This window comes from Protomyctophum bolini (genome assembly GCF_963924005.1).
Source record: "Protomyctophum bolini genome assembly, chromosome: 22".
NCBI classification, from domain to species: Eukaryota; Metazoa; Chordata; class Actinopteri; order Myctophiformes; family Myctophidae; genus Protomyctophum; species Protomyctophum bolini.
The window spans coordinates 6805954-6826891 of NC_137883.1; the positions used below are offsets into that span (position 1 = coordinate 6805954).

The window sequence follows — 20938 nt, forward strand, 5'->3', positions numbered from 1 at the left end:
CTCAAGAGATGAAAGCATGTGAATGTTGCTGACTGTTGTCGCAACTGAGCGCTTTCATTTGTGAGTACTAATAAACCCCGCCTGCCTTTGACTGTGTACTTTACAGCATGCAGCCGTCTAGTTCAGCATTTGTCCTCATGAATATATACCCTGGAGAGGCACTGATTTCGACGACCCTAACTATATATATGACGAAAAATGTCCGTCGACAATGTCATGTCAATGAGGAAAAACGGAATAAAAGCTAAATACAACTACAGTATGATGCAGCTGACTGAAGCGATGACTAAAACTGTGACTAAATATATTGACAATTATGGACTAGTGGAGAACAGATCCAGTAGAACTAAAAAGGCAAGTCATTTTATGCTTGGTTGCATGCTGAAAATAGCAGATATATTTTCAGCATGCAACCAAGTGCAAAAATCTGCCATTACGACGACATCGAGGCCTGCCAAAATACTTTTTAGTAGACTAAAAATCGTACGATATTTAGTCAACTAAAACTAGACTAACACTATAGCATTTCGGGTGACAAAAATGTGACTAAAACTAAATGAAAAAAATTTATGTCAGCATTTAGAGCAATCACAGAGAAGGACACAGCTCAGCTGAGCAGACACTGCAGCAGTGCAGCAGTCACACAGTTCCCTGCACAAAGTTCACTCTAGACTAGAGTAGGTGATGATGGCTAATCTTTTATTTTTTAAGATTAGTTTTTGGGGCTTTTCTGATAGCAGCAAGCAAAGACCGACAGTAGGGAGAGAGAGAAGGGGAGAGACATGCAGCGAAGGTCGTCACGGACGGGACTCGAACACACGACACCAGGCCAGGCCAAAGCCTGGACCGCTAGGCCAGCGGGCCAGTGGTGGAAAGTAACTAAGTGCCTTTACTTAAGTACTGTACTTAAGTACCATTTTGAGGTATATTGTACTTTAGAGTACTTCCAATTTCCAATAGGTTTACTCCGCTACATATAAGGCAAATGTTGTAATTGAACTCCACTACAATTATTTGAAAACTTCAGTTACTAGTTACTTAGTGGCCCCAGATTTAGATTACGTTTACAAAAACATACAGTAAACCACTTCAGCCCCGTCCGTATACATTCCGTCAATTTGAAAATATGCTGATCTACAAGCTCACAATGCGTCGGATCGTGACGCACTGTGAGCCGTGCAAAGGCGAGCACTGACATGCTCGCCGGGAGCGGTTAGGGGTTCAGAATGTCTTGCTCAAGGACACTTCGACACACAATCCAGGAGGAGCCGGGGGTCGAACCAGGAACCCTCAGATTCCCATGCAGTCGGCTCGACCTAATCCACTCAAAGATGATAATATTTATTAACAAGCGCACATGCACACATACACACACACACACACACACACACACACACACACACACACACACACACAGTACACCCATGTGCATCATTTCAGCTCAGCCTCCAGGCTTTTCGAGGGAAGGCAAAGAGGTGTATCGATTGTCGGCCGTTTGGGGTCGACACAGACCCGCCAAGTGTGGCCCATTAGTTCATCATCCACTGAAAACACTTTCCTTCAACACAAAGGCCAACGATGGCCTACAGTAAAAAATAAATAAAAAAAGTGTTCATTTATACTCTCGACAGTGTAAAAAAATAGAACGAGTCAAACTAGCACTATCGATTTCTGACTTTGCTGCATCCCATATTATTACAATCCTTAAAGGACCACTTCACCACTTTTCAACATATCTTATAATAGGTCCTCACTGATAATCATGAAAAACTCGGTCTGCGTCTCATAGGAGTGGCGCACTACGAGCTTGTAGGTCTGCTATTTTTGAAAAATCGTGAAAATAATTTATTTCAGAAATTTCGAAGGATTTCGAAGATCTTTTTTTTTAATTTCGAGCTCAGGCCTAAATGGGTTATACATGCGTCTCTCCAGAGATGCTGCTGTCATTTCAGATGAGTTCACAATTCCACCGACGTCAATCTGTCCCCATCTCTCTCTGCAGACTCTTTTGTTTCTACCATTTTATTCCTGCACGTCTTGAAAACTCTCTCTCTCTCTCTCTCTCCCTCTACCCCCCCCCCCCCCCCTCGCTTCCAATTTCTCAATCTCCTTCTCCTCACTGGGGGGGGGGGGGGGGGGGGAACCCATCCAGCGGCAAACTAATTTCCCTTTTTCCCCCTTTCCGTGAAGCCTTGCCAATCCTACTGAGCCAAAACACACACACATTCTACTTGGATCCATCCCTTTGTCAATCTTCCTGCCCTAAAATCACCAGAATGTAGTCTCTGGCAGGAGACTACACTACACACACACACACACACACACACACACACACACCTCATCCTCGCATCGTGAGCTTGTAGATCTGCCATTTTCCAAAAAAAAAATATATAGGGCTGAAAGTGCATGTGTTGTGATAATAATTAAATCTCCAAAGTAACTAGTAACTACAAGTTTTTTTTAAATTAATGTAATGGAGTAAAAGTATAACATGTGCCTCTGAGATGTAGTAGGAGAGTAGGAAAAAAATCGTAAAAATGCGGCATAAATCTTTTTGTACAGTACAGTACAGTACTTAAGTAAATGTACCCGTTATGTGTCTTCCCGCCACTGCGGCGGTACAGTGTGTGCACTGGTAATTGGGGCCAAGGCAGGCGGGGCACGCACGCCAAAGCAGGTGCTGGTGTGCACACGTGTGTGCCGGTGCATGCTGACGAGGTGCACGCATGAATGAACACACAGGCATGCGCGTGCCGTCGTGCGCACACACACACACACACCCCCACACGCTCACGCACAGAGACAAGAGACAATTTTGCGAGCCAACTATACAGGATTGCTATAGCGGCGTTCCAATATCAACCGCTGCGCACAACACGAACGTGATCCCACCACTAATATCCGCAGAGAGAATGTCTAATGGGAACGCATTTCGACGAGGATGTGGTGATGAGGCCAAGTTGGAATCTTGTTACGCTTTTACTATACTCACGAGCTGTTAAGTCTAAGCGGTAGTGTTATGGAAATAATAATATGTCCATCCGGGTGAATGTATATCTCAGAAGTTTATTCAGAAGAACAGCAACAAGCAATCTCTCGGTCTAGCAGGCTTAGCCTGTATCACTCAACATTGTCTCCCAGTAAATCTCTCTCCCCATCTGAAAATATGGTGTTCCACGGACCTCCCCAGAAGCAAAGATTGTGCCACAATTTTTCAAAAATAGCAGATCTACAAGCTCGTAGCTTGTAGATCTGCTATTTTCCAATAGCTAAAGTACAACACAATGCTTAAAAACCAGAAGGAGAGGTCTATACGACAGCAGACAGAGCTGGGCGGCGCTACAACTACAACCCGCCACAAGACAACCCGCAGGGTGAGAAATGAAAAGAGGCTTGAAGGAGGCCGTCAGTTTAGCGGCCACTGCGGGGACTCGGGGGGTCTACAGTACATATCGCACCTGGCAGGCCGCACAGCGAGGGGTCTGGGCCGCCAGCTTGCGCCACACGTTATCAGGCATGTTGAATTATCCTGCACAATGGGGTCAAATACAGCACTTATCAACAGAAAGATACAGTACACAGCCCGCCCAGGACAAATACAATGACTCCAACCAGAGGTACAGTAGGAGTCGTGAAGGATGGAAAGTTCGGTGGAAAGGATACCAAATATTGATGACGACACTAGCAGTTGTATAGATGTGAGATTAATCGGCTATACATGCATGGCCCATTTCGGACCTAAAACGTATATCTAGAGTCTTGCGGAAGTGCCGTTTTACGCCTGTGCTTTTTCTGGCCGCGATGCGTTACCGCTGCGTCTTCAGACCCAGCATGGCGTCGTCTGCTCCCGCTGGACCGCGACTCATTCATTTACGAGCGGAGATTCACTCATCACTGCAGCCTGGTGTATGAACTCAGCATTCCATTGAAGAGGAGAGAGTCATGTTGAGCGTTCAACACTCACAGCATTGTGTCGCCAAAAAAAAGGCCATACTGGGAGATCTCACCGGAATGAGAAGAAAGAGTGGATGTAAAATCCCTTTAAACCACTTAACACGTTTAGGCCCGACGTCGAAATTCTAAATCACAGTTTTCTGAATTACCTACAGTATGTTTCTTCATCAGTGGTGCTCAATATTTCATGTCAAGGACCCCAAAAAGTATCTATAATTGGCCGCCGACCCCCATCTGAAAATGTGTTGTTCCAGGCCCAACCCTAGAAGTAAAGATTTGAGTTAAAAACGTTTGCTCCGAAAGAATATATATATATATATTCAGAGATTTGCGCCTCATTTTTCAAAAATAGCACTCGGTACGGCGAGTATATAACATAATGCTTAAAAAAACACCAAAAGGGGGTTCCCGGCCAAAATGGGTTAAGCTCGAATATACTGTACTGTATGACAAATAGCCGAAGTGCGGCTATAGGCCTGCAGTATCTTGTGTAACAGTAAAGTCCTCTCAGCATCACAGCGAGACATGTGCCACCACAGCGTTCTATATTAATACATGCCACGGGTAGTAAGGGACCATGTCATCCATTCAGCCTAATTTACATTTTTACGGCCCTTTGATAGGCTGGAATCAGAGGGCACTCGCTACAGCGCTGGGCTTTATGGCCCTGGGCTCCAGTGTGTGTGTGTGTGTGTGTGTGTGTGTGTGTGTGTGTGCGTGTGGAGCCACAGCTCTATAGCCTCTGTGATGTTCCACTGTTAATGAACTGAACCGTATAAACGTAATGATGGATTTAATGGCCGCCATAGACTGTGCCGTCGATGTTCCGATAGAATGGAAGTGGGGTTATTTCCACTTTCACATGATCTTGACATGGTAGTTTTTTTTTCTTCTTTTTGGTCGGACCATGATGTACAGTAATAAGCCCTGCTTTCACGATGCATGACTGAGACCGAGTCTCTTGACGGACACGGCAAAACGTCCCCTCTGGAGCTTTGCGTTAGCAGAGTGAGGCTGATGCAATCCCCCATGTCATTAAGGACCAGTATTTATTCTGCATTTGAACCACGGACCACCAAGTTGATGACATTCAGCCCCGCCGACCCCCAAAACGTATGTGTCGTCGTTGGTCGTCGAACACTATTTTGTGTTCCACCACTTTTGACCCACACGACGTCACAGGGGCCTAAAAGTGGTTAATGCCAGAGCAGAATACACAGTACAGTATAGTGGTTCAGTGGTTAATGCCAGAGCAGAATACACAGTACAGTATAGTGGTTCAGTGGTTAATGCCAGAGCAGAATACACAGTACAGTATAGTGGTTCAGTGGTTAATGCCAGAGCAGAATACACAGTACAGTATAGTGGTTCAGTGGTTAATGCCAGAGCAGAATACACAGTACAGTATAGTGGTTCAGTGGTTAATGCCAGAGCAGAATACACAGTACAGTATAGTGGTTCAGTGGTTAATGCCAGAGCAGAATACACAGTACAGTATAGTGGTTCAGTGGTTAATGCCAGAGCAGAATACACAGTACAGTATAGTGGTTCAGTGGTTAATGCCAGAGCAGAATACACAGTACAGTATAGTGGTTCAGTGGTTAATGCCAGAGCAGAATACACAGTACAGTATAGTGGTTCAGTGGTTAATGCCAGAGCAGAATACACAGTACAGTATAGTGGTTCAGTGGTTAATGCCAGAGCAGAATACACAGTACAGTATAGTGGTTCAGTGGTTAATGCCAGTTCACAACACTGCACAGTGAGGGGGGGGGGGACACACGTTAAAACACATGGGACTTTGGGCAGGGCCAGGGAGGTTATTCACCTCCCTCTTTGTGCTCTGACAAAAAAAACGGCAGTTCCGTTACAAGGCGAGTGTGATTTATGAGCCCAGAGGCTTTTACCATTAAGATCCATATATGAAAATGATCCCCCCCCCCCGCGCGCGCGATGAAAAATGAACGAGGACAGGGCTCTCTCCCCCCCCCCCCCCCCTCCCCCAACCCGCCCGTTTTGGTGATTTTCTCCACATTTTTCACGCCAGCGATTCCTGGGAGAATGTACCCGTCCATCAAAGTGTACGGTAAGGTAAGGTATACCTGTGGGGGCCGCGGGGGTGGAAGAAATAATGAGAGCTCACGCTGGGGGAGGGGGAGGGGTGGAGTACAGAGACCCCCTCCGCTCGGTGGGGGGGGGGCTTCGCTTCCCCCCTGACGGGGACACGACGAGGCCACGCGGCAGGCAGCCGGCACGGCTAATATAGCCTCGCAGAATCATAAACGTCATTTAGTTTTTTTGTCACATTTTATATAGCATTCATCTGGAATGTTTTAGGGTTGGGTCTAGTTTTAGTCGACTGAATCTACAGTTGATTTAGTCGACTAAAATGTATTTCGTCGGTGCCTTGATGCCGTCGTAATGTCTGCTTTTACGTTCGCTGAAAATAGCCGATCTACAAGCTCACAAACGCGTCGCAGCTATTTTCAGCACGCAACCAAGTTGTAAAATGACTTATACTGGATCTCTTGTCCACTATAGTCCCTTCCTAACATTTTAGTCCAGTTTATATTTGTTGACGAAATTGTCAGTATATGCAGTCTTAGTTTTAGTCATCGTAGCTTTAGTTCTCATTTAGTTTACGTTTAGTTTCCGTCAGTGGAAAAAGGTAGTCGGCGAACATTTTTCGTCTTAGTTTTAGTCGACGAAAACAACACTGGAACGCACGCCGCTGCATTGGTCAGTAGGAAAGCACTGCGGTGGAGAAAGAACTCAAGTGTTTTACTTAAGTAAAAGTATCAATACGGGCCAATGTACTTAGAAAAAGCACTGGCTTCACAATGTACTTGAAGTACCAAAAGCAGAAGAAGTACTCATTATGCAGAATTGTCAAGTTTTCAAATGTGTAATAATTATCGTTTTCAAATGGCCGTAATGTATATATATTTCACAATTGTACTTAAGTACCATACTTAAGTATATGCACTTAGTTACTTTCCGCCACTGCCGCCCATTGTCTCTGTATCGTGACCTGTCTGTCTGTCTGTCTGTCTGTCTGTACGTACATCCACCACCAGGTCCACCACACAAAAATGGAAGGCAATTATGCCCACAATAGGATTGTGACTGTAGGAATGTGGAGTTCAATAAAATGGTTTTATACAGCTCATCAGATTTTCTCCCCCCCCCCCCTACTCATGGTGTATTTAACCCATTCTGAACGGGAACCCCTTTTGGTGTCAGCATCATGTTATGCTTTAGCTATTGAAAAATAGCAGATCTACAAGCTCATAGCGCGCCACCGAGTGGCGCGCTATGAGCTTGTAGGTCTGCTATTTTTGAAAAATCGAAAGAACGAGTGACATTTTTAGAATCTGATCTCAGGTCAGAATGGGTTAATCAGACCAGTGTGTGTCCAGTGGAAACCTTGTATGAATCTGATCTCAGGTCAGAATGCGTTAAATGGCGTCTGTTGTGGAATGCTGGCAGAATGTGAATGGTACCAAGGCAACGAGGGGAGAGAAGGGAAAAAAAGACAGATGGAAACAGAAGAGAGCAGATAGATAGTGAAGAAAATGAATTGACTGAACTGGAGAAATATGTCAAAAAGCATTTCATTGGAACGTTGGACTGTTGAAATGGGTTTTGAAAATGTAGGGGGGAGAGAGAGAGAGAGAGAGAGAGAGAGAGAGAGAGAGAGAGAGAGAGAGAGAGAGAGAGAGAGGGGGGGGGGCAACGTTTGCTGCTTTGCTGAAACGGGCGAAACAGATGTGTGGGTGATTGACAGCTGGGCGAGCTCAAAATTAAAAAAGAAAATCTTCCAAATGCTCCAGTTTTCTGAAATAAATATTTTCACGATTTTTCACAAATAGCAGACCTACAAGCTCGTAGTGCGCCACTCGGTGGTGCGCTATGAGCTTGTAGATCTGCTATTTTTCAAAAGCTAAATTATAACACAAAATGGGGTAAGAGGGATTTCACTATGACGGAGATATTTTGGGGGAATGTGGATGTGCAGCAGCATACCCGACATACCTGCACTGGCTGCACTGCAGAGTGCTCGTTCGCGGAAATCAGTGTAAAACACCATCCATTCTCAACAGTGTTGATTTTGACAGAACATGTCTGTCAAACAATCTAGATACCGGGCAGGGCTGTCCGGTATCTAGATTATTGAGGGGCGCTAGCCCCTCCTATATACAGGTTTAATGTTTGTTTAAGGTTCAATGTTTGTTTTTAAAACGCCATTGACAATGAAGGGAAAATTTACGTCATCTTGTCCCTATAACACTATAGGGGCCGCAATCTGCATTCAAAGATGTTCCCAGAAGCTTTGTCATTGGTCGGAAAAAAAACACGGTCGCAGTAACTAATTAATCAGGAAGCAGACAGGCAAATCGACCAATGACAAAGCTTCTAGGAAAATCTTTGAATGCAGATTGCATTATAGCTGCTTTAAATCCCATTAACAATAAAGTTACATTTAATGTTTGTCGTGACACCGTTTGCTTTACATCATCATTACAACACCTAATCATAGCAACATGAGGTATAGCCTTTAGCGCCCCTCACTTCACACGGGTGTGATTTTATAAAACTCCTACGTCCGTATCCCAGACAACGGCAGCCCAGTGGCGCGGCAGCAACCACCTGTTTGCACGGGTGGGGCTAACGACCCCGGGGGCACTAACGAGGCAGAGGGACGCGTGGGAGGAGGTGGGGGTCCAAGTGCAGGGGAGGAAGTCCCCCATTTATAATTCATGCCAGGGGAATTATCATCAGCAGTGTGGCATTGGAAATGAATTATTGATTTATTTATTTTTGGTCTCGAAAGCCTTATGTAAAAACATGCAGTCGGATGGAGCCGTGATGGACAGGAGCGAAGGGAGGAACGGACTAGGAGATACGTGACGGGACGCAGACAGACTGGGTCTTTTTAAGTGACGGGACACAAACGCCTACAGACGGCGTCTTTTTAAAGGCTCATTCACATTTTATATACTGTACCAGACCGGCGCCCGGGGCTGTATAGAGCACAGAGTCCGGTAACGATGGAAGTTGGAGATCCATGCCCCCCTGCACCCCCCGGCTATGCAATACCTGTTGTGCCCGTGTCAGAGTACCCGCTCCGCCCTTCTCTTTAAATGTTTTTTTGGTGGCTCTCGCCTTTATTTTATTTTTTATTTTTATAGAGGGACAGACAGTATATAGGCTGACAGGAAATGGGAGTGTGACATGCAGTAAAGGCCGTCGGGATCGGGAGTCGAACCCGCAGCACACTGCCAGACTCTGACTATACCGGCCAAGGTGCCTGGACCGCCGAGCCATACCAAAAAGGTATTCTAAATGATGACAATTTTCTGAAAAACCTCATGTTTCTGTATCAGTGGTGCTCAATATTTCATGTCAAGGACCAAAAATGATATGTAATTGGTCACCGACCCCCCCCCCATCTGAAAATATGTTGTTCCAGGAACCTCTCAGAAGCAAAGATTTGAGCTAAAAACGTTCGCTGTGAAATATACATTCAAAGATTTTTCGACTTACAAGCTCGCACTATGAGCTTGTAGATAAGCATAACATAATGCTTAATACACCAAAAGGGGTTCCCGCAGAATGGGTTAAATATCCAATGTGCAGACTGTAGATCAAAGCTATTTTCGGGGGGAGGGGGGGCTCATAACGACACGTCATCGTCAGTGTAGCTTAGTGCGCGGCTCGGGGCAGCCACGGGGCAGGGCTGTTATACCACCATGTGGTCACTCTGTCTGGTGGTCACTAATGATGCCAGCGGAAACGTTGAGCTAGAAGTGAGTAGTGGCCCTGACTGTCTGCTTGGCTCCAATGTCCCCGACCGCTTCCTTCCCCCGCACGGAACACAAAGTCTGGCAGGTGTAGCAATCAGCTGCTATCCAGTTCCATTAGAACAAAGCACCGCGTCGATCCATATCATCTCAACTGTAGAGCGGTGGAACCTCGTATGTCCAAAAACATTCACCTTCTGGACATGGAATAAAATCCATTTAGACCCGAGGACGATTCTACAAATGTCTTCTAAATCATGACAGTTTTCTGAAAAACCTCATGTTTCTGTGTGTCAGTGGTTCTCAAACTATCTCACGTCAAAGAGCCCCAGAATGATCTGTATTTGGCTGCCGACCCGCGTCTGAAAATATGTTGTTCCAGGGACCGTCCAGAAGCAAAGATATGAGTTTAAAAAACGTTCGCTCTGAAAGAATATATAATATATATTCTGTCAGAGCGAAAGTGAACATCGTGAAAATGTGGCGAAAACCTTTGAATATTATTCAAAGTTTTGCACCACGTTTTCGTGATTTTTCAAAAATAGCAGACCTACGTACAAGCTCGTAGCGTGGCACTAACATAATGCTTGAAACACCAAAAGGGGTTCCCATTCAGAATGGGATAAAGAACCTGTGTTATGGATCCAATGTAGTGGTTATTGTTTAATCACAAGCTCTAGTCAATACTTTACATTATTTAACTATTCATAAAACTCACACATTATGAATCACTTTCAACCTGGGATCCGCATTTTGGGTCAGTAATATAGAAAAATATGCGGGGGGAAAAAACACCTAGAAACGTTTTCGAAATGTTACAACAAAATATGACATTCATTCATGAAAACAAAAAAGAAAAAAAAATCATAGAAATGTTAAATACGGAGATACATGGTTTCCGGCCCGACAGAGATAATGTGGAACAAACATCTACAACACATCCATCTCCCCAAACTGCATCCGTCCACAATAATACAGTAATTCTATACACTGTACAGTGGCGCATCTCATGATGTATTCAGTGTATTCAATGCGAGAGCGCAGTGCCCCGTCTAGAGTTTGAATGGACAGGCATCAGTCAAAAGGGAGACATCGAAGATGAAGGATGGATGGGGGAAGGATCAACATATGGAATGTCAGAACAGGTTCTGACATATATCCATTATTACTGTATATGGAGATCTAAGGGTTTGAGGTCAGATGTAGAGTTTGCTGGCCAATATTGATCACATCAGGGATCTCCATATACTGTATACAGTATGGGCTTAAGTATGGGTGAATGAGTGACATGAACGATTTCAGCCTAAATAAGGTTGTACTACAGTAGCCTATACTCTACGTGTCTGAAGTAGTCCATATGAAAGAGTTGGATACTAGTGGCTGATGATTCAATTACAGAGCTGATGTTTGCAAGGCAAATGCACAATTACAAACACGAAAGTTTCCCCCATTATGCATGTAAATAGAATACAATTTCATATACAGAATGTTGTGGGCACAAAAAGTAAATAAATCAATAAGTGATCAGCAACATAGCGCCGCTAAATCCACAGCACAGTCCTGCAGCAAAGGGCAGGGCGAGGCGGAGGCTATAAGAATTGACTTGAATGAAAGTGCGTTCACGACGATGCAGGGAGGTCAGGGGACTGCTGAGCAACTGGCTATTTTCAGCCACAGAGGCAGGAAGGAAGGAAGGAAGGAAGGAAGGAAGGAAGAAAGGAAGGAAGCGAAGGGAACAGAGTCGCATGTGCACCACCGAGCCACGCTGATATGGTTCCCGTTTTGCATTTGAGTAAATGGTGCGCTGTGACTGGCCAGTCGCTGTGACAGCCTACACCTAACCCTAACCTTAACCTCAGTAAAACTATACCTAACCTTAACCTCAGTAAAACTATACCTAAACCTAACCCTAACCTTAACCTCAGTAAAACTATACCTAACCTTAACCTCAGTAAAACTATACCTAAACCTAACCTTAACCTCAGTAAAACCATATTAGCCAGACCCACAGAGCGACAGAGTAGTTTGATAGTGTTGTTTTTGGCAGCACATTTTGATTTTAGTTTTAGTCATAGTCTCTTCACCCGGAATGTTTGAGTGTTAGTCTAGTTTTAGTCGGCTAATTGTCAAAAGGTTTTAGTCGACTAAATCTGCAGTTCATTTAGTCATTTAAAATGTGTTTTGACAGGCCTTGATGCCATCGTGATGGCTCATTCGACACTGAAAATAGCTGAAAATACGGCTGATCTACTAGATGTGCCTGATCTACGACGAAACTGCAAAAGTCTTCCATTATTTCAGATTCCCCCGGGCGCGACTGATTGCCCTCGTTGCGTGTATCTATAGGCAATATGTTTCAGTCACAGAGCCAAGCCCCTGCAATCTTTCACTCAAACGCATCTCCTGCAAATAAAGGCCATTCACCTTGATATCGCACTATCGAGTCAATGAGCCGCGTCTGGTAAGCTCCGCCGACTCTCGAGGACAGTAAAGCCATGCCTCAAAAGCCATTTAGACGGAGATGCGACGCCGTCGTCTGCATTTCAAATGAGTGATGATGCGCTGTGGCCCTGTCTGTCTGTCTGTCTGTCTGTCTGTCTGTATCCCTCTAATGAAGATGGCAGGTCTATGGCCCTGTAATGAAGATGGCAGGTCTGTCTGTCAGACGGCTTCCTTCCTTCACCGCTCTCCAGTTACACAGACGGAACAATTACCAAACTGTTGATCGATGGTTAACAGGTGCATGAGCTAATTATGCTAATCATGGCAACAGCCAAATAAAACTGATTGCCATGTTCATTTAAATGGCATCCGTGTTCCTTTGGTGGCCGATTAAGAAGGAGAGAAAAAAAAGAAAAGACGGTTTGCGAGGAGGCGGCTGGGTTTAGACGGAGGGCGCTTAACCCATTCTGACCTGAGATCAGATTCATACGAGGTTTCCACTGGACACACACTGGTCTGATGAACCCATTCTGACCTGAGATCAGATTCTAAAAATGTCAGTCGTTCTTCGAATTTTTCAAAAATAGCAGACCTACAAGCTCGTATCGCGCCACTCGGTGGCGCGATATGAGCTTGTAGATCTGCTATTTTTCAATAGGTAAAGCATAACATGATGCCAACACCAAAATGGGTGCCCGGTCAGAATGGGTTAAAGAAAAGTGTTCTCCGGGGTGCACTGTAATAAGCTGTATTTCATTGGCCTAATGAAGTCATAAAGGATTTCTATAACGAAGGAGGACGGGGCCCGTGTACAGGGTCGTGCATGCATGGCGTGAATGTCCATTTGTGGCGACCATATACCCCAGAAAACAACAAACATGGAGGTCGGAGCAATGTTATGCTTAATTTATATACTTTGCTGCGATACAAGCTCTCAGAATAGTCTTTATTGCCACAAAACAGGTTTACAACAGGTGTAAAAGAGTGGGTGAACTTTGTATAAAGTATAATCCTATAGTTGCATAAGAGGCTGTGCTGAGGAGGGGGATGCTCCCGTGCTTGCGGGTAAGGGTTAGGTTAGGGTTTGAGGTATAGGTTGCAGTGGTGGAAAGTAATTAAGTACTTTTACTTAAGTACTGTACAATGTTGAGGTATTTGTACTTTACTTGAGTATTTCCAATTTCCAGTACTTTTACTTCTACTTCTCCCGAGCCCAAATGTGTACTTTTACTCCACTACAATTACTCCACTGCAGCTCACAATGCGTCACACTTGTGAAATGGGACATGCTGCAATATCAACACTTTAACTTTTAGTACTTTTTCCACCACAGACTAAACTAAAGCCTGTACCCCCCTGAGGAGGTACACTGGCAGAGTAACAGACTAAACTAAAGCCTGTAACAGACTAAACTAAAGCCTGTACCCCCCTGAGGAGGTACACTGGCAGAGTAACAGACTAAACTAAAGCCTGTACCCCCCTGAGGAGGTACACTGGCAGAGTAACAGACTAAACTAAAGCCTGTACCCCCCTGAGGAGGTACACTGGCAGAGTAACAGACTAAACTAAAGCCTGTAACAGACTAAACTAAATCCTGTACCCCCCTGAGGTACACTGGCAGAGTAACAGACTAAACTAAAGCCTGTAAAAGACTAAACTAAAGCCTGTAACAGACTAAACTAAAGCCTGTAACCCCTGAGGAGGTACACTGGCAGAGTAACAGACTAAACTAAAGCCTGTAAAAGACTAAACTAAAGCCTGTAACAGACTAAACTAAAGCCTGTAACAGACTAAACTAAAGCCTGTAACAGACTAAACTAAAGCCTGTACCCCCCTGAGGAGGTACACTGGCAGAGTAACAGACTAAACTAAAGCCTGTAACAGACTAAACTAAAGCCTGTAACAGACTAAACTAAAGCCTGTAACAGACTAAACTAAAGCCTGTGCCCCCCTGAGGAGGTACACTGGCAGAGTAACAGACTAAACTAAAGCCTGTACCCCCCTGAGGAGGTACACTGGCAGAGTAACAGACTCCATGAGCAGTGCGAGTTAAATAAATCAGTGGAGGATGTAGACGAGGGTCTGACTCTATATAGCATATGTATGAGCTCCGTCTGTTCCACTAAAAGAGGAGGGAGTTGAAAGGTCCGAAAGGGCCAATTATACCTCGGTGTCTCCGCACTGGGCCCTCTGTTCTCCATTCCCTCACGGCCCAGGAGAAGAAGGCATCGTTAGGCGGAGACCAGAGGCCAGGAGGAGATGAACCCTGACGGACCCGGAGCGCCGCCATGGAGGTGGTGGGGCCGATTAATGCTTTTAAACGCATCTGCTATCAAAAGAGCACCTCTCTCTCTCTCAGTCTCTCTCCCCCCGCCAACTTCCCTATGAGGGGGGGGGATATACACGGCTAAATGCAGAGTATTCATTTAAACACCTGAACCCTGGCATGTTGTTACTTCAGACAGATGCTCTAGGTTTAATGCCATCGCAGTCACCCTGACGCACTAAATGTTGTTTGTCTTCTTTGCACTCTTATTTATGTGTCCATTTACCCTGTCGTGTGTCGACTATAGGCCAGAGTTCCTGCCAAGTAAATTGTGTCGGGGAAATAAAAAGAGAGAAAATAACTCGTCCAGTATTTCAAGGACTATACCAGAGCCTATATCTGCACTTTCCACAGGAAGAAGACAAAGTAAACCCATTATTTTCTTTTGTTTACGAGACACGCACGTTATTTAAATATTAGACGGGACATGTTCCATTCGATATTATTATAATGCGACGTTTGGCCATTAACCCATTTAGACCTGAGGACAATTCTACAAATGCCTTCTAAATTCTGACAGTTTTCGGAAAAAACCTATGTTTCTAAATTCTATGTCAGCGGTGCTCAATCTTTTTCATGTCAAGGAGCCCCAGAACTATCTGTATTTGGCTGCGAAAAGATGTTGTTCCAGGGACCTCCCCCCCAGAAGCAAAGATTTGAGTTAAAAACGTTTGCTCTGAAAGGATATATATTCAAAGATTTGCGCCACATTTTCAAGTCTTTTCAAAAAATAGCAGACCTACAAGCTCATAGCGCGGCACTCGGTGCCGCGCTATGAGCTTGTAGATCTGCTATTTTTCAATAGCCAAAGTGCAACATAATGCCTAAAAACACCAAGAGGGGGTTCCCGCCCGGAATGGTTTAATGGAGAATCAATAGCGAGACAAGACCGCCACCGTCCAGGCCGATGCAGATGCTTTTCCCAATTGACATGTGGGAGCGTCTGTGTGATTGATTCTGACTGCCGTCGGATTTTAATATCCTTCACTGGAAGCTCATTGACTCTCAGACATCGTTCTGTGGTTTATCCACGAAATGTCACACCACTGCTCCCTCCCTCTCTCTCTCCCCCCTCTCTCTCTCCCTCTCTCTCTCATCCTTTCTTCCATCAGCTTCACAGTAAAATCCTCCACGTTTCATTTATCTTTTGTAACTATGACAGTTACAAATGTGGTTACATGTTGTACACTCCAAGACTAAGAGTTAAAGGGGTGAAAGTGAAAGTTAAGGGGGGTAAAGTGAGTGTTTGTTTTCTCACAATTAGTGTTTAACAGCGATAATATTCTGATACATTGTTTGTTCAATAACAGGGGTCTCCCTCAAGTCCCTCAAGCTCAAGTAAAAATCACACCCGTGTGAAGTGAGGGGCGCTCTAATCCATTGTTGACCTTATACCAACCTTGAAACATACCGCAGTTACGTCACCAAGAATGGTGGTCCCTTATTGGCCAAGGGTTTCTACTGACATACTGACAGACACATATGACGTAAAATTATCCATTTTGTCAATGGCATTTAATGTTTGTGTTAACCCATTTAGGCCCGACATCGACATTTAAAAAAAAATATTTTCTGAAATACTACTCATGTTTCTATATCAGTGGTGCTCAATATTTTATGTTAAGGACCCCAAGAATTATATGTAATAGGCCCCCCCATCTGAAAATATGTTGTTCAGGGAACCCCTCAGGAGCAAAGATTTGAGTTAAAAACGTTCACTCTGAGAGTCTGAAAGAATATATATTCAAAGATTTGCACCACAGCGATTAAAAAAAAAAAGTGGTTAAGACAGAATCTACACTATAGCCGTTTATAGGAGGCTCCAGGCACCAATTTGATCTAATCCGGACAGAGAACTCATACAGAATACAGGACAAAAGAAGTGAAATGGGAAGTGATGACACAAAAAACTAAATAATCAGACAGAACTGGAACACTACAAAATTGAAGCTGAAGATCTGTACACAGTATGTAGATCTGCTCCTTTCACAATTAATCTATTTAGAGCATTCATCCCAAATATAGGGACTCCAGGGTTGATGTAGTGTAGTGTCTCGAATTGCCAGACTGTCGCCTCTCGCAGTTTACAAATGCTTCCGTCATACAGTCTGGAGCAACGGAAGCTCTGATCATGACTGAGTATGTGATAAAGCGGAAGTAGAGACTCCTAATATACAGGTAAATATAAATCATCTAAGCATAATACAGTATAGCTTGCTGCTTAGAAGAAAAGGACATTTTAAAAATATATTTCCGTGAACGGAAATGGCATCTACGTTACTCGGATTTCGGTAGGTGTAGTTCCAGACTCTATATAGCATTCGGAGATGTAGCGCTCCATTTTCGTCACCGCTAAACCCCTTATCCCTAAACTTCTTTGACTTTTTTTTTTACTATTTTGCAAAACATTTTTGAATAGTTAAAATGGCCAGTCTACAAGCTCACAACGTGTCAATGTAGATTGGCTAGTTGAACTATTCAAAAAATGTTTTTCAAAATAGTAAAAAAAAAAAAAAAAAAGGCAAAGAAGTTTATGGATAAGGGGTTTAGCGGTGACGAAAATGGAGCCCTTAGTTGTCTGTCTGGCTACGCGAGACAAGACTAGGGTTGATTTGGATCATCATCCACTGAACGGAGGCAGACACCAGACAGATGTTACTCAGTGGATAAACAATGTCCTGCAGTCAGTGCTGTACATGAACAGATGTCTTTCCCTGCCGTTGGTAAGTAAACATGTCCAACGCGTCAACCACCTCAAGCATAGCACGGTGTATATATAAATATATACCGCGGTTACCATCCGGAGACTCTACCCCTGAGCCACCGCCGCCCCCGTGTTCACGTAATGTCACCGCAGGCAGCCAGCCAATATCTGTGTATTTGTGCCAACTACTTCCGGGTCACACAGCCCAACACAGCGAGAGGAGCAGCAAAAAGTCGTACGAGCAGCAGCAGCAGACATGTCTTAACTTTCACCAGAAAAAGGGTAATATGTCGGGACTCGGGGCGTGATGCGATCAAAGATCATTGTTTACATCTGAACGTAGGAACGGATTGGACAAAAACAACAACTTTGCAGTGTTTTTCTGAGAAAACTAGCAGCAAATAAATAATCCACAAGGAATGGATCCTTATGGCGCATTAATCCTCATGCTGGGGAAGAACGTAGAAACTGCCTAGCAACATGGACAGCACGAAAGGTTCATTTTGAGCTTCGGCTGCTTGGAATTGATATAAACCTTATAATGGTGCATTTATATAGCACCTTTATCCAAGGCGCTTTAAAGAGATTGTGCATCAACATTCACCCATTCTCACACACATTCACACACCGATGCCATAGGAAACCATGCAGGGCACCAACCTGCACATCGGGAGCAATTAGTTGTTCAGTCTTGCTCAAGGACACTTCGACACTAACTCTGGGGGGGGGAGCCCCCAGGTTTGAACCGGGAACCTTGCGGTTACCATCCGGACACTCTACCCCTGAGCCATATGGCAGGTAGGACGATGTCAGGGGTCAAATCTTAACGCGTCAATACTGCAGAATATGTCCCATTTCAAGTTCTCAAATGTACAAAAACCTTTTGAAAATAGCAGGTCTACAAGGAGCTGACCAGTACAACCACAGCCCTATACTGTTGGCCACTAAGCAGCTCCAGGGGGAGCAGTTGGGGGTCCAGTGCCTTGCTCAAGGGCACTCCTCTAACCCTTAGGCCACCGCTGGCCATAAATTGCCCCTCTTCCATGTGTGGTACTTATTTGTGTCTTAAATACATTCCATATAATGTTTTATCCAATTTAATTACGCACCTAGACATACTGCAACGTAGTATAATGTCGAGCACACCTCCTCCCTCAATAAAAAATATAAGTAAATATCGAAATCGAAATAAAAACTATAAAACTAAAACTCAGACGTGATCCTTTAGTTTACGTGGTGCTTTATGGTGAACTCCTACTGGATTTCTCATAAAACTCTTGGCGTAATAACAACAAGTGTGGTGTGAATCAGCCACTATTTTACTGCCGAACCAACACACACACACACAGGCGTATAATCCCAGGCCTGGCTGCTATGGAGGGAGTACACACACACACACACACACACAGGCGTATAATCCCAGCCCATGGCTGCCATGGGAGGGAGGCACAGCTGAATTTATTTCAAGCAATCCGGTGACACGAGTGGAGATTGCTGACCTCGAAGTGTTGCAGCGAGCGCTGATCCGCCGGGGTGCTTATGAATGCATAATGAAGTTAATGTGACTGAAAGAATTGACTGTGTGTGAACTACATTTCACCCCCCGGTGCGTGTTCTGTTCACACAACAAAAAGAAAACCCACGGATAAATGTTGGCTGGGCTGTGTGTGCACTGCAGCGGGCACACGCACCACCGCCACAGCATGCACTATAGTGCCAATAGTGAATAAGAAGTGAACGAGCGCACAAGATTTGTGACTCTTTTTCATACAGATCCAAATGATCCAAAATTAGTTAATAGCACAGGCAGACTCTTCACATACTAGAGCATGTCTGAAATAAATGTCAGAGCTGAAATCGACATGGAAATATGAAATAAATGCTTAAACATGTAGCTATAGTAGGTGTAATGTTAGAGAACGCAGAAGTGAACCTTTCAAGCCTGATTTCTCAACTCGCCGTTTCTCTGCAAAGGCATTACTCTATAAGCCATATCTCCAAAACTGGTGGGTCAAACTGAACAACCAATATGTCAATTTGAAGCTATGGTTCCCTGCTTTCACATGACATGACAAAAAACAAATATTAAAAACCTTTCAATGACTTAGCCTCGGTCAGAAACGGTCACATATTTATTCCACTTACTATTCACCTTAGAATAAACAAAAGGCAAATCTTTAAGACAATGCAATCAAAACAAAGTGGGCTCCCCCTCGCGCCAGTAGCCTAATCAAAGCCCATGATGTTGGCTGGAAGCCTCAAGCCCATCCCAGCCTTAGATAGAAGTGGTTTCATAAATATAATGACTATGAAAATGTCCAGACGTCGTCGTCGTAGTAAAGTAAACGCCTGATTTATAGCTGCGTGACACGCAGCCGAGAATAAATCAACCATAAGCGTTCCCGTCGTCAAACTAACCAAACAAAAAGGGCCAATCCCGGGCCTTGCTTTGCCTCGTTCACTCTGGTGTTCTCGCTTAAAGAACACGCAGTATAGCGCCATTCATTCATTCATTCATTCAGAGATCCAGTGGTTTCCACAGCGTGACAAGACATGACTCACCTTGCCGAAGTCCCTGACGTCGAACAGGTCAAAGGGGTCAAACAGCTCGCTGTTGCGCAGGCCAAACTTGTCGTGGCATACCTTGAGGAAGGTCCGTATGTTCTTCAGACACAGAAACTTAAAGAGAGAGAGAGAGAGAGAGAGGGGAAAGAAATGAATAAGCATGCAAATATGAACTGGATACATTTAAGGCATTGTGGTAAGGCATATTTCGCATTTCACTTCTTTGTGAGGTCCAGTCAGTGTTATAAAAAGGCGTAAATATTCCCAGAAAGGAAGCTTTTACCCCCATAAAACACCATAGTAAACTTGCCCAGAATTGGCATTCGTCCCTCTACACCCAAATCTCAACCAAGTGGATCTACTATTTTCGGTGAATGACGCAACACGATAAGCAGATTTGCAACCTTACATTTTAGATGCCATTGGAATTATTTGTATTAAAACTTTTCAATGAAAGTCACAACACATTTTCACAACATTTATTTAAGATGCCATCTTAGAATAGATGTATAGGTTACAGAGTGGTTAAACCGATTTTGGTATATATAAAAAATATATATATAAAACACATTTTGCTTGTGTTACTTTAACTCTGTGTTAAGTGTGTACAAAATGTACATACATGTGTACACTCTCTCAAGACAGTCACAAGTGGGATAAAGTATGACTGAGGATTTTACCGTGCACGTTCTATACTACGAACTACGACGAAAATAACTGCCCGCCCCCGACATTGCCCCTCCCACATGCCACATTTATGTGGACTGAAAAAAAGGTAGGGAAAGGGCACCCCCCCCCTACACACACACACACACCTCTGCACGTGCCTGCAAAATACTAATAAGTGCACAGAACCATCGTGAAATATCAACGGGGCTTGGGCAGACACCTCCCGTCTCTCACAGCCTACAGTATGTGTGAATAAGACATCACCTGGCACTGCACAGATCCACATCCTAGCTCACACGTGCTCTTTCAATTGTCTCCGTGTGACAGACAGACAGGCGGTGATGTGCTGATCTGGGTGGCCATGGAAACTACACACCTTCCACTCACAAGAAGGAGTCTGAGTGAGAGAGACCTTTATCCCATTCTGACCCGAGATCAGATTCTAAAGACGTCTTCTACATCCTGACAGTTTTC

General features: G+C 44.3%; 1 protein-coding gene across 3 annotated transcripts in view; it reads right to left on the reverse strand.

Annotated features, from left to right (window-relative positions):
- Positions 1-20938, reverse strand: part of vav2 (vav 2 guanine nucleotide exchange factor) — a 271051-nt gene that overhangs the window by 178893 nt on the left and 71220 nt on the right. For all 3 annotated transcript variants that reach the window (XM_080756557.1, XM_080756556.1, XM_080756555.1), the window contains exon 2: positions 19793-19909. In XM_080756557.1, the coding sequence (XP_080612683.1) occupies positions 19793-19909 (117 nt within the window). The remainder of the gene's footprint in view (positions 1-19792; positions 19910-20938) is intronic.